This window comes from Mastigoproctus giganteus, chromosome 4 (genome assembly GCF_048544385.1).
Source record: "Mastigoproctus giganteus isolate SK-2022 chromosome 4, ASM4854438v1, whole genome shotgun sequence".
Classification (NCBI taxonomy): Eukaryota; Metazoa; Arthropoda; class Arachnida; order Uropygi; family Thelyphonidae; genus Mastigoproctus; species Mastigoproctus giganteus.
This window is the reverse complement of record NC_143578.1, coordinates 158,913,039-158,937,401: the sequence shown is the minus strand read 5'-3', so window position 1 is coordinate 158,937,401 and position 24,363 is coordinate 158,913,039. Positions and strand designations below refer to the sequence as shown.

Genomic DNA, 24,363 nt, shown 5'->3' with positions numbered 1-24,363 from the left:
GTGAAGGTGGAGTTGGCTTTCTGATCCATAAAGATAAAAAACAACATTTTGAAATTCAAAAGTACATCACCAAGGGTGCCAAGACTACTACTCAGGATTTCTAAGAGGTACAAACTAAAGGTTATAATGATATATGTACCAACATCGAGTCATGATGATGAACAGGTTGAAGAAATGTACACCAAAATTGAGAAACTTCTAGATGAACAGAAAACTCACTAAACCATCATTAGGGGAGGCTTTCTGTTGGGTGTGTATGAGAGCTTAAAAAATAGGATGGATATCCTGAAGGAATTATAGTGGGGGGCCGGGAATTATGCTCTCAGCTGCTCAACACTGGCAACGCAGTGGCAATACCCAAGGTCCCACAGGAGGTAGTTATGGTCAGGGACTCAATTGTGAGGGAAATGGGAAATATATTTGGCAAAAAATGATAGGTGGAATAGGACCATGTTATGTCTGCGAGGGGCAAAAGTAGTAGAGCAGATAATTTTTATGAGCATGAAAGGTGATATTATTATACACATTAGCACTAATAATATTAAGAGTAGATCTGAAGACCTACTTAACATAGTACAGGGCAATGTTGGAAAAAGGTTGCAAGGATTAAGTTTGAAAGTGTGTAAATTTCTGCTCAGACATGATAGGAGGAAGTATATGTTGAGAGCCTAGTCAATCATTTTGGCTGTGCAAGGCTTGTGAGATAGAATATTTATTAATGTGGTCTGTCCTTGTTAACAGGTGAGTGTTTTTACAGGGATGGGATACACTTTAATAGCAGGAGTGGAAGAATTAGCATTAGTAGAGGCATATGATGCAAGAAAGCAAGCTTATGCAGCATCAGCCAAAAAAAAAAATAAATAAATAAAACTGCTACTTCACCCCTCCGTTCGTTCGAAATACCTGTCCAGCTGAGCCTTAAATTTATTTAGGCTATCAACTTCCACAACAAGGGATGGAAGTCTGTTCCACCAACCAACTACCCGCTGGTTGGTGGAATAAGGCAAATTTCCGCACATCTATCCTACATCTGTCTTTCCTCAATTTGAATTTATGCTCTCTCAGGTGATTATTCTGAGCAAGAGGAAGAATCCCATCAGCATTAAGCATGCTCAAACCATTCAAGGCTTTATACACCTCTATCAGATCACCTCCAGACACTGTAATTTGCAAAACTTAAGCCTTTCTTCGTAAGAGCAACCCTTTGTTCCATTCACTAATCTTGTTGCCCTTCTCTGTACTCGTTCCAGCAGCTCTACATCCTTCTTGAAATGAGGCCTCCAGACCTGTATACAGTACTCAAGGTGTGGCCTGACCATTGCCTTATACAAGGGAATAATCCCCTCCTTATCCCTGCTAGAAAAATTCCTGTATATCATTGACAAGACACCATGAGCTACTCTTGCAGCCTGTCTGCACTGCTCAGAGAACTTCATATCTGCCTGCACAATTACCCCCAGGTCCTTTTCATACTCTTCCATTGTCAGTGTAGTACCACAGAGTTGATACGTTGCTCTGGGGTTGCTGTTTCCCATATGTAGTACTTTACATTTGTCAATGTTAAACTTCATTTGCCACCTCTCAGCCCATCTGCTAAACCTTTCCAGATCCTGTTGCAGTAGCATAGCATCAGTAGTGTCCTTAACAACCCTGCCAACCTTTGTATCGTCTGCAAACTTGGACATTAAGCTTGATATACTTGCTGAATATTTGCTGATGCTAACAAAGCAGTGTTAGTTGGGTAGGAAAACTGCTGGCTTCGGGGAGGGGGGGAGAGAAGCCTGTATTTTTTGAATTAAAGTAGTACAGTAAAAAGTAAATAACTAAATGAGGTGTAAGCATTTTTGATATAATTTATATAAAAAAAATTTGAATATAAGAAATGCCTTTTGGATGATTTTTTTTGAACATGAATTAAATTTGAAAAAATGTAAAGAGTACATTAAAAACAAATATGCTTAATATATTTTAATAATTTTAACATAATTAGCAGGTCTAACTCTTACTTCATTGTTTTATACACTGTATGAAACAACAGCTAATGATGATTTTCAAATCTATTTGTAAATGAATGCATTGTTACAGCACTTTTTGTGTGCCTGCCTTCATTACAGCAGTTAAATTGTTTCACATGTACTTTTCCCACAAATGAATCTTTTTTTTTTCAGAATTTTTTCTCCTTTTTTATAAATTCATGAAATTGATCACATTTCGTTTATTTTGCCAAGCGAGTTTTTTTGGCAATGGATTTTGAAATTTGTAAAAATTGAAAAACTGTATATAATACATGCTTTTAAATGTATTTATTTAATTTTCTCCTATTGACTTTGTAGCTTAATATTAGAATTTGACTTTATAAGAGAATGAGATTGTCAAAAATAAGATTGAAATAAAAGTCGTTTAAAAGAGTATAAAAAATTTAAACAAACATGAGAAAATAAAAAGTTGTTTTAATTTTGTTCTATTGATGTGTTAATGTCCTCTAGTTTATGTACATATTATTTAATTCATTTTCATCAGCTACTAGATCTGATTTCCAGAGAATATTTTTAATCCTTGTATTTTGTGCACATCTTGAATCGTGTTGAAGGTTGTTACCTCCTTAACCAATTTTTGAGATTATTATAAATATAAAAATGATTATTAAGTGGCAACATGTAGCTGTATAAAAAAAAAAAAAAAAAAAAAGGTAGTCCATACATAGATGTAATTTATTGATATTGAAGTGAAAAAATATCTTCACAGATCCATCTTTGTTCTCAGAAGGAATATGCACTGTCAGAAAATTCTGGAAAATTTCTTTCAATTTGTTCCACATCACTGGAGAGCAAATACTGATTTGTTCCACAGTTATGTTGAACAAATGTGAGTGTATAAATACATTAAAAACTATTATGAAAGATATATGATTGCAGACCATCCATATATTACTGTGCATTGGTTCAACCATGATAGCAGAAACAGCAAACAAGGGATTATCGTAATCTATTAAAACTAGTCTTTTAAAAGTTCTATGCAGATTTTTTTTTTTTTTTTTTTAATATTCATAACACCTTAAGGCAGGAAAATTTGTCAAATAAATTATTTGAATCAGTTAACTGCATTAGGAAATTTAATCATATAGTTTCCAAACTTAGTAAAATGCTGATGGAACTGATATTCTGGTGGAACTCAAGTCAAGTGGACCCAATTTCAGCGAAGTCTGGACAGTCTGTGACATCCAAATCCTCTGCTTGCACCTTCACAATGGTGGATTATACCCTGGATTACTAACAGTAATCCAGAGTATAATCCACTGCATTACTAACAGTAATCCAGGGTATAATCCACTGTATTACTAACAGTATAACTGTATTACTGGATTACTAACAGTAATCCAGGGTATAATCCCCATGTGCAAGCACACTGTGGGTGACCACCCAGGTGTGAACCGACGTAATCGGGTCAAGGTGTGGTGCCCACACCACACTTTGCTAATTGGAAGCTTGAAGTGGTGAAACCCATGTTTAGTCTCCAGAGCTAAGTTCCGGTCAACCCTCCCCCATCTCTTACATCGTGCTGTATGACTGATGTCTTTCGAGGTTATGATGACCACCACGGCGAGATCCAAACTTACTTACATTTCGAGGGCATGGCTCTAAAACGGTGTTTGCAGGCCAGCCGCTAGTTAGTATACTGGACCAAATTAGAAACTCTCTAGGAGGCTTCCGGATCAGCTAGTGTATAATTTTGCTACCTCTACTCTGCCAGATAGTGACTGGAGGGAGTCCAAGTAGTGTGTATGCGGGGGGAAAGATTGTTGAGGCCACGTTATATCAAGGATCTGGGTGTATTGTTACCATGTGTATGCCATATCCAAAAATTTCATTACTTCATACAGCACATGTACACTTACTTACTTTGATAGGCGCAATATGGCCTATGTAGCCCTTGCGCCAGAAATCCCATAACAACAACAACTTCATACAGCATGTTCCCCCCCCCATACTTTATCTTACTATTGAATACACCACGAATTGTCAAACTAATAGAGCAAGCTCATCTGCAAAAAGATCTAAACCTCCCAAGCATTTCCTGGTCCATTTCATAAGTATCCATGGTCTCAGTTCTAATCTCAACAATGTCCATTTCTATTTACAGTGTGCCAAACCCCATGTACTTTTTCTGACAGAATCTCAGATTATTGGCTTATTCATAATAATTTGTTTATTGGCTTATTCAACCTCAGCTCATCTCAGTTGCCCAAATTATTCGCTGTATGATTCCTTTTGCCTCCAAGGTGGTACTTGTGCATATGTCCATTCTGATATTCCCTGTTAGAGACTTCGTAATTTGGAATCTCCTCTTTTCGATCTTCTCTGGCTTAAAATCTCACTACCTCATTCAAATTCATCTGTTGTCTCCACTGTTCTCCCAACTCCAGTAATCACTTGGAGCTGTTTGACTTTCTCTCTTTGCAACTTGACTTTCCCCAGCCCAACTTTCCTAACAGTGAGGTAATTTTCCTTGCTGATTTTAATGTTCACTACTTCAGCTGGCTTCTGTTCTCCAGTAACACCCACCCAGCTGGTCGAGATGCTGAGGCTTTTCCAATTACTAATGACCCTCGCACAGATTGTTCATTTGCCTACCAGAATACAGGACAATCCTAGCCATACAGCCAAAACACTTAATCTTTTTCTCACAAACAATCATTCTAAGTACATAGTTGAAGTGAGTGGTCCTTTAGGTACCTCAGATCACAACTTGGTGATTGTCTCTTCTCCAATGGAGCCTTTATCTCATGGCCATTCCCAACCTAGTGTTGTTTGGCATTACAATAATACAAAATGGGATGACTTGTGAGATTTCTTTTCCTTGGTTGGATTACTGTTTCAAAACTTCTGATGTCAACGTTTGCTCTGATTATGTCAGTGAAATTATTCTTGTAGGAATGGAATCCTTTATTCCACACTCCACTTTAAAATCTCATCCTTTATCTAAACCTTTGTTCTCCAATAAATGTGCTAAGGCCATTCAAGAGAAGAATGTTAGCATTAGCATTAGTAGAGGCATTTTATGCAAGAAAGCAAGCTTATGCAACATCAGCCAAAAAAAAAAATTAAATAAATAAATAAAAAAATAACCACTTCCACTTCACCCCTCTGTTCGTTCGAAATACCTGTCCAGCTGAGCCTTAAACTTATTTAGGCTATCAACTTCCACGACAAGGGATGGAAGTCTATTCCACCAACCAACCACCCGCTGGCTAAAGGAAAATTTCCTCATGTTTATCCTACATCAATCTTTTCTCAATTTGAATTTATGCCCTCTCAGGTGATTATTCTGAGCAAGAGGAAGAATCCCATCAGCATTAAGCATGCTCAAACCATTCAAGGCTTTATACACCTCTATCAGATCACCTCGCTGGTGCCTAGTCTCCAGACACTGTAATTTGCAAAACTTAAGCCTTTCTTCGTAAGAGCACCCCTTTGTTCCATTCACTAATCTTGTTGCCCTTCTCTGTACTTGTTCCAGCATCTCTACATTCTTCTTGAAATGAGGCCTCCAGACCTGTATACAGTACTCTAGGTGTGGCCTGACCATTGCCTTATACAAGGGAATAATCACCTCCTTATCCCTGCTAGAAAAATTCCTATATATCATCGACAATACACCATGAGCTACTCTTGCAGCCCATCTGCACTGCTCAGAAAACTTCATATCTGCCTGCACAACCACCCCAGGGTCCCTTTCATTCTCTACCACTGTCAGTGTAGTACCACAGAGTTGATATGTTGCTCTGGAGTTGCTGTTTCCCATATGTAGTACTTTACATTTGTCAATGTTAAACTTCATTTGCCACCTCGAAGCCCATCTGCTCAACCTTTCCAGATCCTGTTGCAGTAGCATAGTGTCAGTAGTGTCCTTGACAACCCTGCCAACCTTCGTATCGTCTGCAAACTTGGACATTAAGCTTGATATACCATCATCAATATCATTTATAAATACAGAAAACAATAATGGACCCAATACTGAACCCTGAAGGACTCCACTAATAACATTAGTCCACGATGAGTAGTGTCCATTGATTACCACTCTCTGTCTTCTCCCCCTCAACCACCCCTTTATCCCTAGCAGCAATTTTCCTCCAATGCCATACTGCTCCAATTTGTGCAGCAGTCTTCCATGTGCAACAGTACCAAAAGCCTTTCTAAGATCCAAGTATATAATATCAAAGTTATTCCCTGCATCCAGTTCTTTTGTGACTGCATTATAGTATCCAATCAAATTGGTCAGTCAAGACTTCCCCTTAACAAAACCATGCTGTGTCTGAGCTATGACTGAAGTCTTGTCTAGATGATCCTGCAGTGCTTCTTTAACCAGTGCCTCCATTAATTTTCCAGGAACAGAAGTTAAACTAAAAGTTCTATAATTATTTGTGTCGCCCTTTGATCCTCCTTTGTGAATTGGGATCACATTTGCATATCTCCAGTCCATGGGTACTTCCCCTGTGTGCAAGGAAACTCTCATAATTATGGTTAAGGGTTTGCTTACTTCCTTTGCTGCCTCCTTTAATATAACTGGATAGATCCCATCCACTCCAGGTGCCTTCAACAATTTCTCCTCCACTTTGCTCTCAGTTATTACAAGATTCTCTAGCTTACTGCCAGAGTTGAATACACCTCTGGCATTCCCCTCACTGAATAACTCCTCATGTGTGAATGTCGATGCAAAATGTTCATTCAGTTTGTTAGCTACCTGAGCAGGATCATCAACAGTTGACCCATCGATATCAAGTGGACCAATCTGATTCATCCCCTTCCTTCTAGAGTTTACATAAGTAAAGAACTCTTTGCAGTTTTTCTTTGCATCCTTTGCCAAAGATTTCTCATAATCTGCCTTCGCCTGCCTAACCCCCTTTGTGATTTGGTTACAGATCAACTTGTATCTATCATAAGCTTCTGTGTCACGTGTTAATTTGTATGTATCCCATGCATTTTTCTTCTCTGCCATATGTCTCATTAGTTCATCTGACATCCACTTAGGCCTAAACCTTGAACAATATTTCTTAGTTGGTATGTAAAGCCAAGCTTTACAAGATAAGTTCTTTGTATGTAAAGCCAAGCTTCCAAGATAAGTTTTGTATGTAAAGCCAAGCTTCCAAGATAAGTTCTTTGAATGCTTCCCATTTTGAATTTGCTGTTGGTAACATCATCAGTTGGTCCCACTGTATAGAATTTAAATACTGTCTCAGTCCATCGTAATTGCCTTTACAAAAGCAATAACCCTTCCCTTTACCCCTAATGGTAGTTACCTCTTTGAGTAAATCCCACTTCAGCACACTGTGATCACTGCCACCTAGTGGTTCATTTACCTGCAGATTCTTAATGCATGAAGAATCACTACTGATAATCAAATCAAGAGTATTACTCCCTCTAGTTGCCTCCCATGTTGCATATCGAAATTGGCTTATTTGCAAATCTCCAAGTTCATTTTCTGCCTATACCAATGCTTGCAACAGTTTTAAAGCAATTGTTAACCAGTCCAAACTTGACTTTGAACAGGCTAAGAGTAGAAAACTTGCGTCTTGTCCAAATGGAATCCGAGCTTTCTGGTCTCTTGCTAAAGCTATTGGTTGCAACTTTTGCCCATCTCTGCTCCCACCTCTGTCAAAACCAGATGGTTCTATTGTCACTTCAGCCAAGGATAAAGCTGACCTGCTAGCATCCTATTTTTCTTCCAACTCATGTATTAATGATCTTGGTAAAACACCTCCCACCATTCCCAGCACACGCCATTCAATGCCTCCTGTGGTCTTCCGTCAAATGGTCTCAGAAGGATTTTGACAAATCTTGATGCTAAGAAAGCTCCAGGTTATGATGGTTAGATAACATATGTATTTGCTATATATGTATATATGTAGCTGATTTTTAAGATAGCATATGTATTACTGTATGATATTTGAAATTGGCCATTCATTAAATTACTAAAAGTTTAGTATCTTAATTAATTTTATTATTATTATTATTATTATTATTAATAGCCATATGGTGCAAGGAAGCCTGAGGCTTATGCTGCACCAGGAAAAAAAAAGAAAAATTCCCAAGTTACCCAGAGAGAGAGAGAGAGAGAGAGAGAGAGAGATAGAGGGAGAGAGAGTCAAATGTAGAAGGGAATCACCAAGAAAATGAAGAATGATGATATCCAGCCCATACTCACCAGATATGTGCCCCTCGGGTAGAATTTTAATCCTAATCTTAAAATCTGCAACTTGGGAGGTATAAAAATGTTTTTTGTTGCTTCCTGTAGCCATCAATATGGTAATGTGAATTGTTTAAGTGCACAATTTGGATGTTGTGCAAGGTGAAGAAAACCTGAGGAATCATAATTCATGGGAAATGATTAAGGTAGACTTCAGAAATTCATCTTTTTGAAATTCTGTGGGAATGAAAGAGGTCTGGAGTTTGATTCCCATCAAGTCCAAGCCTCACCAAATGAGTGGCAAAAGCAAGGTATCCTGCCATCTGAGAGTTTGTTGCAGAGCATGTGGAATCATCATTGAAAGTGTTAAGCACTGTTCAAATAGGTTGTGGTTTAAGTCATACAGTCTGTCTGAAAATTTTGATTTTGGTATGAACTGTGTTATTTGCCCATTTTTGTGATCTTTGTGATTTATCTGTGGAATAAAGCTATTTATTTTTATTTGATATGAGTCCCTCTGGTATTTTCTGTCAGTCTGTGTCTTTTTATGTTTATTTTAAATCAATGTATTTTGTAGTGGCAGTTCATTGCAGGTTTGCAATCAGCCAGCAATGAATATGGTGATTTAAGTTCAGTGGTATTTTTATTCATGCATACAGGATTTTAGGCACAAATATCAGCATAGAAATACAGCTGAGTTGGAGGCTGCAGAAATTATACAACTTTAACTTGGTGAATGTTTTGTTAGACATGTTGAACTGTGCCTTCCCATGAACAAAACAAGTGCAGAATTTTCACTATAGTTTAGTTTTAAATTTAAAAACATTACATGTAATATCAGTTATAGGTAAAAATTTTTGAAAAATTGGAAAGTTTTAATAATGAAAATGCAAAATTGAACTGCTACTCTGCTACTTTCTTAATATATTTTGTTAATAAAGGTACATTATTAGCACAAATATATTACTGTTTAATAATACTTATTCTAATTTTTAATTGCAGATACTTGAATTGTTTAAAAAAAAATTCCTCTATGAAATATTAATGGAAAGCATTTTTATCCCATTTTAGATCTTAATGGAAAACATGATAGAGAAATGCAGGATTTGCTCGAAATAGAGAAAAGACAGTTAATACAAAAATTGCAGAAGCTGGAGTTATCAGTATGTTATCATTGCTCAAAAATCCATTTATAAAAAGTAATTTGTTTAATGATTAATCCTTTCATAAGTAAGTTTCTGAAATGTGTGCTGGCTCCATGTGGTGAGGATTTGACAGGGGCGGGCTCTCAGTGAATTGCTGTACAAAATTTTGACGTTTTTTGGCCAATGAAACACGTAACAGTTAATGTTGTATATAAATACTTTTAAATATTAATTTCCTATTTTGCTTTGTGTTTTTTTTTCTTTTATTTTTCCTAAGATTATAGTAAAATTACTGTCAAAAAGAAAACTAAAATCATTCTTTTGTTTTTTTCTGAAACAATGATATCTACTACAACTGTATTTATTACTTGAACTTTCTATCACTCATATCCTCAGTTTAAGAAATCCAGTTGCATGGCATCTGTGAGATGCCACTTTTTGTTTTTATTATAAAGAAATTTAAAATTTTTTAATTATAAAGAAATTTTTAATTAATAAAAAATTTGAAAATTATCTCTTAATTTCGATTTACTTAAACTCATTTAAAAAAATAAAACACTATTTCTCATTCTCCACTTTGTAATCGACATGTGGGCAGACTTGGAGTGATTAAGTTCTAATCCTATCATCTCTGATTAGTCAGTTAGATGCTTGATTTGAGTTGCTACTTTTTTGTTTTTTTGTCACCATGTGTTGAGCATTAGCATTAGCATTAGTAGAGGCATTTGATGCAAGAAAGCAAGCTTATGCAGCATCAGCCAAAAAAAAAAAAAAAAAAAACCACTTCCACTTCACCCCTCTGTTCGTTCAAAATACCTGTCCAGCTGAGCCTTAAACTTATTTAGGCTATCAACCTCCACCACAAGGGATGGCAGTCTGTTCCACCAACCAACCACCCGCTGGCTAAAGGCAAATTTCCGCACGTCTATCCTACATCTGTCTTTCCTCAATTTGAATTTATGCCCTCTCAGGTGATTTTTCTGAGCTAGAGGAAGAATCCCATCAGCATTGAGCATGCTTAAATCATTCAAGGCTTTATACACCTCTATCAGATCACCTCGCTGGTGCCTAGTCTCCAGACACTGTAATTTGCAAAACTTAAGCCTTTCTTCGTAAGAGCACCCCTTTGTTCCATTCACTAATCTTGTTGCCCTTCTCTGTACTCGTTCCAGCAGCTCTACATCCTTCTTGAAATGAGGCCTCCAGACCTGTATACAGTACTCTAGGTGTGGCCTGACCATTGCCTTATACAATGGAATAATCACCGCCTTATCCCTGCTGGAAAAATTCCTGTATATCATTGACAATACTCCATGAGCTACTCTTGCAGCCCATCTGCACTGCTCAGAGAACTTCATATCTGCCTGCACAATCACCCCCAAGTCCCTTTCATTCTCTACCACTGTCAGTGTAGTACCACAGAGTTGATACATTGCTCTGGGGTTGCTGTTTCCCATGTGTAGTACTTTACATTTGTCAGTGTTAAACTTCATTTGCCACCTCTCAGCCCATCTGCTCAACCTTTCCAGATCCTGTTGCAGCAGCATAGTGTCAGTAGTGTCCTTGACAACCCTGCCAACCTTTGTATCATCTGCAAACTTGGACATTAAGCTTGATATACCATCATCAATATCATTTATAAATACAGAAAACAATAATGGACCCAACACTGAGCCCTGAGGGACTCCACTAATAACATTAGTCCACGATGAGCAGTGTCCATTGATTACCACTCTCTGTCTTCTCCCCCTCAACCACCCCTTTATCCATAGCAGCAATTTGCCTCCAATGTCACACTGCTCCAATTTGTGTAGCAGTCTTCCATGTGCAACAGTATCAAAAGCCTTTCTAAGATCCAAGTATATAATATCAAAGTTATTCCCTGCATCCAGTTCTTTTGTGACTGCATCATAGTATCCAATCAAGTTGGTCAGGCAAGACTTCCCCTTAACAAAACCATGCTGTGTCCGAGCTATAACTGAAGTCTTGTCTAAATGATCCTGCAGTGCTTCTTTAACCAGTGCCTCCATTAATTTTCCTGGAACAGAAGTTAAGCTCACAGGTCTATAATTACTTGTGTCAGCCTTTGATCCTCCTTTGTGAATTGGGGTCACATTTGCACATTTCCAGTCTATGGGTACCTCCCCTGAGTCCAAGGAAGCTCATAATTATGGCTAAGGGTTTGCTTACTTCCTTTGCTGCTTCCTTTAATATAACTGGATAGATCCCAGGATAGATTGAGGGTCCCTCTAAGTTACAAAGAGCTTCAGATCATTAGCATATGAGATAAAATTGGGATATGTTGCTAGGAGGAGCTCAAGCAATGAAGAAAAGAGGGTAGATGATAATACCCCACCTCGAGGTACTCCTTTCCTGACATGAACGGTTGTCTGATAGAATCCATCTGAAATAACTAGCTGTCTCAGTTGAAGTAGATTTTCTAGTACAGTTAGTTCTGCTATTATGCGGCACATGTGTTCCTAAAAATCTCTGCATTATGATATTTCGAGCATTAAAAACAACAGAGCTTATGGGAAAAATAGGGATGTGGCAAAGCACTCAAAACAATGTTCAGTCTGGTAAGTACAACACAAGAAAAAGTTAGAAACGCTAACTTTTTCTTGTGTTGTAAAATTTTCTTAAATTTATAATAAAGAAAAAAACATTACAGTAAATATAGTTGTAATATATGCAATCTAATTGATATATCTGTTCACTGACATATTTTTTTTTTGGATTGTAAAATTTAAAACAGTAAAAAAGATAAGCAATTAATAACGACAAACACGGCACGCACAAATTGCACAAGCGAGATACAGAGTAAAAAGTACAAAGCTTAAAACATAGGAATGAAGAGAAGATTCGAAAATTTATTCATGTTTTTTATATGATTGAAGATTTCATGGAAGGGGAAACACGTTTCGCCGTAATAACGTAAAAGCCCACAGAATTACAGCTATCCGCATTATCGCAAATGAAATAAGATTGAGTTTACTATCTGTTTATAATTAGATTGTACTAACAGGAATGCCTAGTAAACCGGGAACTCCAAATTGTTTTTATTGTTTTATAGTAGTGACCTTCAGAAATGTGTGCTGCTCTGCTCATGCCATCCCGCCTCACAAAATTTCTGTTTAAACAGAAAAATGTGACTCCTAAAAACGTGAGTTGGCCTACAATATCACTTGTTATCTTGAGAATACAGCAAATGATAACAGTGTATCTTCGACCAGTACAACTACAATAAATGGGAACTGTAGCACTCATACATTTGACATTTGACATTTTTTAAACATCGTAAACTTGTGTGTATTGCCGTGCAGCTTGGTGATGGGTTTTGCGTTCACCTGGTGTTACTCGCAGACGAAGTCGCGCATGAGCCAACGCGAAAATCGCGTTATACTCGCGTTGTTCCCTAATATATCAGTCACATTGGAGCAAATTCGCATTGCCAAAATGCACATTTTAGAAGAACTGACTGTATATTGATTAAGGAGTCAAGTATTTTTAAGTAGTCTTTCAAGGTAAAGTTAAGAACTGTAATTGATATATTTTCAAATGCCAATTTTATACCAAACAAATCGGTATCTAACAGGGAGGATTTGTTGTTCAGTACTTGTGTCCTAAATATAGTATCAAGTCAGTTTTAAGTTGCGGGAGTCATCTACCACCTAGTACTAGGCAGTACTAGGTGTTAGATGACTCTCATCAACCGGTGCAATACCACCACTTTACTTATTGAAGGCTTGAAGTGGTGGAACCCATATTTAGTCTCTAGAGCTAAGTTCCGGTCAACCCTTCCCTATCTCTTCCATCATGCAGTATGATTGATGACTTTTGAAGTTATGATGAACATCGTGGTGAGATCTAATATTCCTTACATTTCGAGGGTACAGCTCTAAAACGGTGTTCGCAGGCCGACCGCTAGTTAGTACACCGTACCGAACCTATTGGTAACTCTCTAGGAGGCTTCCGGATCAGCTAGGGTTAAGTTATATAAAGGGAACTCGGAGATAATTAATACTTGACACTAAAAAATATATATCCCGTTATAACTGTGTTGGGAGATAAGTTAGGGTTATAAACTGAAATTGAAATTTTGTTTAAATTAAAAGAAATCATGACTCAGACCAGAGCAGCAAAACAAAAGGCTCAAGCTAATGGAAGTGCTGTGGCTCAGAGGAGAACTGAGGGGGGCAGTTGCCTTCTGAATCACAGCCTTCTAAAATGCACAGCTTGCATGGTGTTTGTAGAGCATTCAGGTACGGGACATGATATTGCCATGGGGGATGTCTTTGTGTGTGTGCGATGCAAGGAGTGTATCGAAATCAGGAAACAACTCAGCGTTCTTATGGGCCTATATGAGAGCTTGAAGGACAGGGTGGATGCCCTCGAAGGAACTAAATTGAGGGGCCCATCAAGCTCTCAGCTGCCCACATCAACGCCAGAGCTGGCACTTGGTCATCGCGCAACACAGCAGCAACCCCCAAGGCAGAATGCGCTGGTCTCAAAGGAACTAGTAGTTGTTGGTGATTCTCTTGTCAGGGAAACGGGGAACATGCTTTGTAAGAAGGATAGGTGGAACAGGACCAGGTTATGTCTGCCAGGGGCAAAGGTTGATGACATTGTAGAGCAGATATCATCTTTTAAGGGCACAAAAGGTGATATAGTTGTACACGTTGGCACTAATGATATCAAGAGTAGGTGACCGGCAGAATTGCTTAACAAGTACAGGTCACTGTTGAAAAAAAGCTGTGAAATAGGGTTGAATTTGAAAGTGTCTGCAATTCTGCCCAGACACGATAGGAGGGAGTATATGATGAGAGCCTTGTTGATCAATTCGGCCCTGGAAAGATTGTGCAAGGCTCAAGGGGTAGAATTTTTTTCAGCCTGGACTTTACTTGTTAACAGGAGAGATTGCTTCTACAGGGATGGGATACACTTGATTTGATTATCAGCAGTGATTTTTCATGCATTAAGAATCTGCAGATAAATGAACCACTAGATGGCAGTGATCACAGTGTGCTGAAGTGGGATTTACTCAAAGAGGTAACTACCATTAGGGGTAAAGGGAAGGGTTATTGCTTTCGTAAAGGCGACTACAATGGACTGAGACAGTACTTAAATTCTATACAGTGGGACCAACTGATGATATTACCAACAGCAAATGCAAAATGGGAAGCATTCAAAGAACTTATCTTGGAAGCTACTAGGCTTTACATACCAACTAAGAAATATTGTTCAAGGTTTAAGCCTAAATGGATGTCAGATGAACTGATGAGGCATATGGCAGAGAAGAAACATGCATGGGATACATACAAATTAACACATGACACAGAAGCCTGTGATAGATACAAGTTGATCTGTAACCAATTTACAAAGGAGGTTAGGCAGGCGAAGGCAGATTACGATAAATCTTTGGCAAGGGGTGCAAAGAAAAACAGCAAAGAGTTCTTTACTTATGTAAACTCTAGAAGGAAGGGGATGAATCAGATTGGTCCACTTGATATCGATGGGTCAACTGTTGATGATCCTGCTCAGGTAGCTAACAAACTAAATGAATATTTTGCATCGACATTCACACATGAGGAGTTGTTTAGCAGTAAGCTAGAGAATCTTGTAATAACTGAGAGTAAAGTGGAGGAGAAATTGTTGAATATAAACAAGAAAGGCACCCGGGGTGGATGGGATCTATCCAGTTATATTAAAGGAGGCAGCAAAGGAAGTAAGCAAACCCTTAGCCATAATTATGAGAGCTTCCTTGGACTCAGGGGAGGTACCCACAGACTGGAGATGTGCAAATGTGACCTCACTTCACAAAGGTGGATCAAAGGCTGACACAAGTAATTATAGACCTGTGAGTTTAACTTCTGTTCCAGAAAAATTAATGGAGGCACTAGTTAAAGAAGCACTGCAGGATCATTTAGACAAGACTTCAGTTATAGCTTGGACACAGCATGGTTTTGTTAAGGGGAAGTCTTGCCTGACCAATTTGATTGGATACTATGATGCGGTCACAAAGGAACTGGATGCAGGGAATAACTTTGATATTATATACTTGGATCTTAGAAAGGCTTTTGATACTGTTGCACATGGAAGACTGCTGCACAAATTGGAGCAGTGTGACATTGGAGGCAAATTGCTGCTGTGGATAAAGGGGTGGCTGAGGGGGAGAAGACAGAGAGTGGTAATCAATGGGCACTGCTCGTCGTGGACTAATGTTATTAGTGGAGTCCCTCAGGACTCAGTGTTGGGTCCATTATTGTTTTCTGTATTCATAAATGATATTGATGTTGGTATATCAAGCTTAATGTCGAAGTTTGCAGACGATACAAAGGTAGGCAGGGTTGTCAAGGACACTACTGACACTATGCTACTGCAACAGGATCTGGAAAGGTTGAGCAGATGGGCTGAGAGGTGGCAAATGAAGTTTAACATTGACAAATGTAAAGTACTACACATGGGAAACAGCAACCCCAGAGCAACGTATCAACTCTGTGGTACTACACTGACAGTGGAAGAGAATGAAAGGGACCTGGGGGTGGTTGTGCAGGAAGATATGAAGTTCTCTGAACAGTGCAGATGGGCTGCAAGAGTAGCTCATGGTGTATTGTCAATGATATATAGGAATTTTTCTAGCAGGGATAAGGAGGTGATTATTCCCTTGTATAGGGCAATGGTCAGGCCACACCTAGAGTACTGTATACAGGTCTGGAGGCCTCATTTCAAGAAGGATGTAGAGCTGCTGGAACGAGTTCTGAGAAGGGCAACAAGATTAGTGAATGGAACAAAGGGGTGCTCTTAGGAAGAAAGGCTTAAGTTTTGCAAATTACAGTGTCTGGAGACTAGGCACCAGCGAGGTAATCTGATAGAGGTGTATAAAGCCTTGAATGGTTTGAGCATGCTCAATGCTGATGGGATTCTTCCTCTCGCTCAGAATAATCACCTGAGAGGGCATAAATTCAAATTGAGGAAAGACAGATGTAGGATAGACGTGCAGAAATTTGCCTTTAGCCAGCGGGTGGTTGGTTCGTGGAACAGACTTCCATCTCTTGTCGTGGAAGTTGATAGCCTAAATCAGTTTAAGGCTCAGCTGGACAGGTATTTCGAACGAACAGAGGGGTGAAGTGGAAGTGGTTATTTTTTATTTATTATTTTTTTATTTTTTTTTTGGCTGATGCTGCATAAGCTTGCTTTCTTGCATCAAATGCCTCTACTAATGCTAATGCTAATCTTGCTACCTCTACTCTGCAGATAGTGACTGGGGGGAGTCCGAGTAGTGTGTATGCGGGGAGCTTTGTCGAGGCCATGTTATGTCAAGGATCTTGGTATATCCTTTTGCCCATCTCTGCTCCCACCTCTGTGCAAACCAGATGGTTCAGTTGTCACTTTAGCCAAGGATAAAGCTGACCTGCTAGCATCCCATTTTGGTAAAATACCTCCCACCATTCCCAACATTCTTCCGTCAAAAGAATGTCAGAAGGTTTTTGACGAATCTTGATGCTAAGAAAGCTGTAGGTCCCGATGGTATTTCTCCACTTGTTCTCAAAACCTGTGCTCCCGAACGTACTCCTATTCTTTGCCGCCTTTTTTCACTTTCTTATTCCAAAATGTGTTTTTCCTTCCGCTTGGAAATTTGCTCATATCCAGCCAGTTCCTAAAAAGGGTGACAAATCCCTCCCATCTAATTATCGTCCCATTGCAATTTGTTCTACTCTTTCTGAAGTAATGGAGAAATCAATTAACCGCCAACTCTTAAACTACCTAGAACCCTTCCGTCTGATCAACGATCACCAGTATGGATTCCATCAGTGTCGATCCAAGGTCTTTTAAACAAGCTTCCATCTTATGGTTTGCCAACTGTTTTTAGTAATTGATTATCCAGTTTTCTCTCTGATCGCTCACTGAGAGTGATGGTAGATGGCTCTCTGTCTTCTAACTTCTCCACTAATGCCTGTGTCCCCCAAGGTTCAGTTCTTTCCCCCACTCTTTTCCTGTTGTATATTAATAATCTTCGTACATTTACTGGAAATCCTATCCATAGTTTTGCCGATGATAGCACATTACATTCCACTTTCCATTTTGAGAAACCTTGCCCTGCTCATTCAGCTTCAACTTCTAGAAAATCTACAACCAATTCCTTAAATGCCGATCTTCAGGTAATTCTCAAGTGGGGCAAAGACAGCTTAGTTGATTTCAACCCTTGTAAAACTCAGTCTTGTCTTATATCTTGCAAAAAAGGATTCGTCTGCTCCTATGCTTATCTTTAGTGACACTCCGATTTCTAGGCAAAATGATATCTCTTTTGGGAATTACCCTGACTTCTAATTTCTCTCTCTTGGCACAAGCACATTACAAATATTGCTTCCCCTGCATCTAAAAAACTTGGTTTTCTCTTTTGCTCTCGGCGTTACTTTTCTCCCAAACAGCTGCTTACTCTATAAATCGCAAATCCGCTCTTCCATGGAATATTGTTCCCACATCTGGGGTGCCCCCAAAACCTCTCTCAGGCTTCTTGATTCCATTCAGAAGAGGGCAGTTAGGTTAATTAATGATTCATCTCTAACAGAATCTCTCCACTCACTGTGGAGAGACTCTGTTAGAGTTACTATTTCGTATTGCATGCCTCTTCTACAGATAAAGTGTATTTGTAAGTTATTAGCGGCTTCCAGGGTTTCCCCTATATCCGCCGTTTGTTAGGCTTTTTGCCAAGTTGCCGGCTTAGAAAAGAACTTAAAAGAGCATCAAAATTTCACGTATATATTTAACACAAAACAACAACAAAAAAAAAAATAATAAAAAAAAAATAAATAAATAAAAAAATTCTTTAAATTTTTTAAGTTTTTTGAATTTTGAGAAGAAAAAAAAAAAAAAAAATGCATCTGATAGATGAAATATGTAATTAGGTGTGCATTAGTGTTGTTTTTGCGTTGTGTGTTAGCCGGCACCTGGCATTTAGCAGTAGGGGGCTGTGGCAGGTTTGTGTCACAGCCCCTCACTCCCATCCCTAGCCACATGGAGGCAGCCAGGATCTACTTTATCTTAAGAGGACACGGACTGATCCGGTCCTGTGGTTATGTTTTTGGACGTCTGATGTCCCATCAAGTTAATCCTGTGTGGCCGGGTAATGCGTCAGGGAAGGTCCCCTCAGAATTACCAGGGCACACTTTTTTGGTTTTATTTCCCCTTAGATATGAAATAAAATAAAATAAAATAAAATAAATAAAACAATTAAAATAAAGTAAAGTAAAATAAAATAAATAAAACAATTAAAATAAAGTAAAGTAAAATAAAATAAGATAATTAAAATAAATAAAATAAAGTAAAATATATTAAAATAAAATAAATAAAATAAAATAAATTAAACTATAATAATATAAGGACTATCATTTACTTTTCGATATCCCTATACCCCATCTCTCACAGGGCTCAGTCCTAGCCAAGAGTGGGAGGGATGTACTATTCCATCTCTTGCAGGGCTCAATCCTGACCAAGAGTGGGAATGATGTGATCAGTTCATATTGGTACGTAATCTGGCATGGTAGTGTCCATTTCTTCTTGTCTTTCTTTTTCCCCTCTCTTCCATTTTCCTTCTTCTTCTTTCTTCCCTTCTTCCCTCTTTTCTCCTTCTTTCCTCTCTTTTCTTTCCTCCTGGATATATCCTTGTGTGTACCTTTTCCTATACACTCTAGACATTCCTTTGGCTCAGGCACTGGCAGATTCATCCGGTCTTGTTAAGCCTGGCACTTGTGATTTATGGTACATACCAAGTTTATGACCATTGTTATGGTTCTCTGAGATGTTAGGATTGTAGGTAACATCAACATGCTTTGTTCTCATTGGCACATAACCTCTTGTAGGTGAGAGTGCTGTAATGCCTGGAACTTGGACACTGGGGATGTAGGTCTGTATCTTGCCCCTTGGTTTTATTTTTGTTGTTTTCAATGTCATAGTCATTACTTTTGTTCGTGCAATACTACTGTGATCTGGGATTATTCTTCACCATTACCTATACACTCTAGGTGTTCCTTAAGTTCAGGCACTGACAGATTTACCTGGTGTTGGTGAGCATTGCACTGGTAGTTTATGGTTCTTCCGTAGGTTATGATCATTTCTATGGTTCTCTGGGATGACAGGTCTGTGGTCATTATGCATTGTTTTTAATATCACATGTCTACTTATTGTAGAGTACTGTGGTGTCTGCAACATAGACACTGTGAATGTAGGTCAATCCAGGGTGATTACTTCCCATTGTCTATATACTCTAGATATTCCTTAGGCTTAAGCCATGGCAGTTCCATCTGGTCTTGTTGAGCATGGCACTGTTGAATTATGGTACATACAAAGTTTATGGCCATTGTTATGGTTCTCTGAGATGTTAGGGCTGTAGGTGACATGCAACATGCTTTCTTCTCATTAGTACATAACCTCTTGTAAGGTGAGAGTACTATAATGCCTGGAGCATGGACACTGGGGATGGAGGTCTATATCTTGCCCCTTGATTTTATTTTAGCTGTTTTCAATGTCATAATCATTACTTTTATTCATGCAATACAACTGTGACCTAGGATTTTTACTCACCATTACCTATTCACTCTAGGTGTTCCTTAGGCTTAGGCAATGATAGAGCTACCTAGTGTTGGTAAGCATGGCACTAGTAGTTTATGGTACTTCCATAGTTTATGACCATTGCTATGGTTCTCTAGAATGTCAGGTCTGTATTCATCATTCATTGTTTTCAATAGTCTATCTATTTATAGTAGAGTACTGTGATGTCTGAATCATGGACACTGAGGATGTTGGTCAGTATCATGCCCTTGATTTCATTTTTGTTATTTTCAATGTCTCAGTCAGTACTGTGGTGTCTGCTACATAGACACTGAAAATGTAGGTCAGTGTCTTGTCCCTTGATTTTAGTTTTGTTGTTTTCAATGTCACAGTCATTGCTTCTGTTCATATAGTACTACTGTGATCCAGGGTGATTACTCCCCATTATCTATGTACTCTAGATATTCCTTAAGCCTAAGCCATGACAGATTTATCTGGTCTCATATAGTACTACTGTGATCCAGGGTGATTACTCCCCATTATCTATGTACTCTAGATATTCCTTAAGCCTAAGCCATGACAGATTTATCTGGTCTTATTGAGCATGGCACTGGTGATTTATGGTACATACAAGTTTATGACCAGTGTTATGTTTCTCTGAGTTGTTAGGGCTGTAGGTGTCATGCAACATGCTTTCTTCTCATTAGCACATAACCTCTTGTAAGGTAAGAGTACTATAATGCCTGGAACATGGACACTGGGGATGTAGGTCTATATCTTGCCCCTTGACTTTATTTTTGCTGTTTTCAATGTCACAATCATTACTTTTGTTCATGTAACACAACTGTGATCTAGGATTTTTACTCACCATTACCCATTCACTCTAGGTGTTCCCTAGGCTTAGGCAGTGATAGGGTTGACTGGTGTTGGTGAGCATGGCACTAGTAGTTTGTGGTACTTCCATAGTTTATGACCATTGCTATGGTTCTCTAGAATGACAGGTCTGTATTCATCATTCAATGTTTCCAATAGCCCATCTTCTTTTAGTAGAGTGCTGTGATGTCTGAATCATGGACACTGATAATGTTGGTCAGTATCATGCCTCTTCTACAGATACTTCCATGGGCACTGTTCTTCTGAATTGGCTTCTATAATTCCCGCTCCCTTTCAAAACAGTCCGAACATGTGCCGCCACCAGCCAACATCCGTTTACTGTCCAACTTCAAACTCACAGAACCAACTTTTCATCTTCCCCGTTTATTCATTCAACTGCCTTTTTCTGGAACAACCTTCCTTCATACGTATTCCCCGAAAATTACAGTCTACAGAAGTTCAAGTCCAATGTCAACAAATAGCTTCTTTCGTCTTCTCAACCTCCAACCCAAGCATGGTACTAAGTACTATAGGTTATAATACCTCTCGTGTTTGGGGTTTACATAAAAAAAAAAGAAGAGAAAGAAAAGAAATACACCTCTGACGTGTTTTCTAAGATCACGTTAGGGAGGACTGTCCTGCTGGTTAAACGACATATCGGTCCATTACTGGAATAGTTTCTCATCCATGGCAAAATGGTGGTTTCAATAACTGAGTATTCTCCAATTCGTTGTCATCCAGAAAGATTGATGTGCTGCTGTTCTGCTTTTCTTTTAAACCTGCCGAAAAGGCTCTTTTTCTCTTGTATGTTTTGAGATCTGTAACTGCTCCAAATCTTGTCCACTTCCTATGATTTCTGTTTCTGCTTGAAGGCTTATTGGATTTTGAGCTTGTACCAGTGCTTTGTTCTGCCTGTAATCCTAACTTCTTTGGATGCTTTAACTATGGCAATATGTCTTAGGTCGCTTGCAAGAGACTCCACTGCCTCCTCAGTTTGTCCTTGAGAAAAAAGATTCCCCTAGTTATAACTTCAGAGGCATTGGATCTCAATTTCTTCTTGAGGAATTTAATAGAGACCATCAGCTGAGATAGGGAACTGCCTGATTCTCAACTTGCTTAGTACACTCAGGTGGAAAAGATAATGAACAGGTGATCAGTGAGTGGTCAGAGGAGAAAGCAAATAAGTCTGGAATCGTTGATACATCTGGCAGATTGTAGAAAATCAGATCAAAAGCTTATCTCTCATTGGTGCTTTTTGAAGTCTTTTGAGGTCAAGTGAAAATTGAGGTCAGATCTGAAAATGCCACAACATGTATTCAAACAGGCATATTAAAATCTCCACCAACCAGTGGGAAGTTTGGCACAAGACTGGTTACTAACCATGTCTAGAGTTCAGTTACGTGGTGTCAGAGTGATTAAGAGGAAAGTATAATAAAAAGAGTTGTACGCAAACATTTGGTACTTTTTAATCACAGAGATGGCTTCAAACCCATCTGACTCACTCATCATCATTTTAGTTGGGTGCCAGTGAACAACAACAAACAGTTGCATACTACCACCCCACTTAAGAGTACAGGTGGAGTTGGCTTTCTGGTCCATAAAGATATTAAAAATAACATTTCAGAATTCAAAGGTACATCACCAGGACTTACTCAGGACTGGTGATGTACTTTTGAATTCTCAGGACTTCTAAGAAATACTCAGAACTTCTAAGAGATACGAATTAAAGGTTATAATGATATTTGCACCAACATCAAACCATGATGATGAAGAGATTGAAGAAATGTACATTTAACTTGAGAGACTTCTAGATGAACAGAAAATTCACTACACCATCATTATGGGGGACTTTACAGAGAAAGAGACAAAACAGAAAATGGAAACTATATAAAATTTTGTAATTGGTGAAAGAAATTAAAAAGGTTAAAGACTTATAGAATTTGCAGAATCTTGAGGAATGTCAGTAATGAACACTTTTTTCATGAAAAGGGTGAACAGAAAGTGGACATAAATAATGAAATTGACTTCATCCTCATTAACAGAAGATATATTGTGAACGATGTTACTGTCTTGAACAAGGTAAATGTTGGAAGTGATCAGAGAATGGTAAGATGCATACTTGATATTGATGTAAGAAAAGAAAGGAAAAAACTGACTGAAGTAAATAATAGGAATGTCTTTGAGATAACAGAAGAGGAGAAAAAGTGGTATGTACTGGAACTTAGGAACAAGTTTGAGCTTCTGCAGGCCTTTCAGTACCAAGGTATTGATGAGGAATACAACAACTTTCTGAAAGTGATAAAGCCAAAGAAATCTATAGGTAAAAAGAAATCCAAAGAAGAAAATATTAGTCAAGAAATACTCGTCCTGATGAAACCGAAGAGAGTAAATGAAGAGCAAGATAAACACAACAAAGACAAAATTGAGTACAGAGTTATGCAAAGCCATTAGAAAGAGACTCAGAGAGTACATAAGAAGATGATTTGTCTCTCAGAAAAGTGGCAGCTTTGCTTTAATCCAGCAGAGTGCCAGTTCTTATACCTCAGTAACAGTAACCCCAAAATAACTTATACACTTGGGATTGAACTAAAGTCAGCAGTGTAAGAAAGGGGCTTCGGAGTTACAATACAGTTAGGCATGAAGTTCTCTGAACATTGTAGACAGGTTGCAAGGAAGTCCCATCGTGTGCTTTAGATGATTTATCAAACAATTGGTAGTAGAGATAAGGAAGTCATAATCCCATTTTTTGAGGGTATTGTTAGACCACACTTGGAATACTGTGTTCAGGTACGGAGACTTCACCTAAAAAAAGACATTGAGTTTTTTGAAAGGGTCCAAGGAAGGGTAATTCTGATATGGGTACTGCTTTGAGATTTACTAAAAGTTGTAACTACCATCAGGTGTAAAGGGAAAGGAAATTGCCAATAAAGGTGACTACAGTGGTCTCAGAGATATTTTAAGTTCTATACAGTGGGACTAACTGATGATGTTACCAACATCAAATTCTAAATGGGAAGCATTCAAGGAAATAATCTTGGAAGCTACTAGGCTTTTTGTTCCCACTAAGAAATACTGTTCTAGGTTTAGGCCCAAATGGATGTCAGATGAACTAATGAGACTCGTGGCAGAGAATAAAAATGCATGGGATGCATATAACTTATCAGGAGGCACAGAATCCTATAGTATATATAAACTAGTCTGTAATCAAGTCACAAAGGAGGTTAGGCAAGCAAAGGCAGGTTATAAGAAATCTTTGGCAATGGATGCAAAGAAAAGCAGCCTATATAAATTCTTTACCTATATAAATTCTAAAAGGAAGGGGATGAATCATATTGGTCCACTTGATATCGATGGTTCGAATGTAGATGATCATTCTCAGATAGCTGCCAAACTAAATGAATATTTTGCATCTACATTCACACAGGAGTCATTCAAGGAGAGGGCCAGATGTTTATCAAACTCTAACAGGGATTTAAGTGATTTTGTAATAACTGATCTATCCAGTTATATTCAAGGTGGTGGCAAAGGAAATAAGCAAACCCTTAGCCATCATTATGAGAGCATCTTTGAACTCAGGAGAAGTCCCCACAGACTGGAGATGTGTAAATGTATC

At 38.4% G+C, this 24,363-nt stretch overlaps 1 protein-coding gene across 2 annotated transcripts in view; it reads left to right on the top strand.

Moving 5' to 3' along the window:
- The window catches only part of mRF1 (mitochondrial translation release factor 1), a 128,311-nt gene that overhangs the window by 6,619 nt on the left and 97,329 nt on the right, over positions 1-24,363 (top strand). For both annotated transcript variants that reach the window (XM_090371840.1, XM_090371839.1), the window contains exon 2: positions 9,256-9,347. In XM_090371840.1, the coding sequence (XP_090227966.1) occupies positions 9,256-9,347 (92 nt within the window). The remainder of the gene's footprint in view (positions 1-9,255; positions 9,348-24,363) is intronic.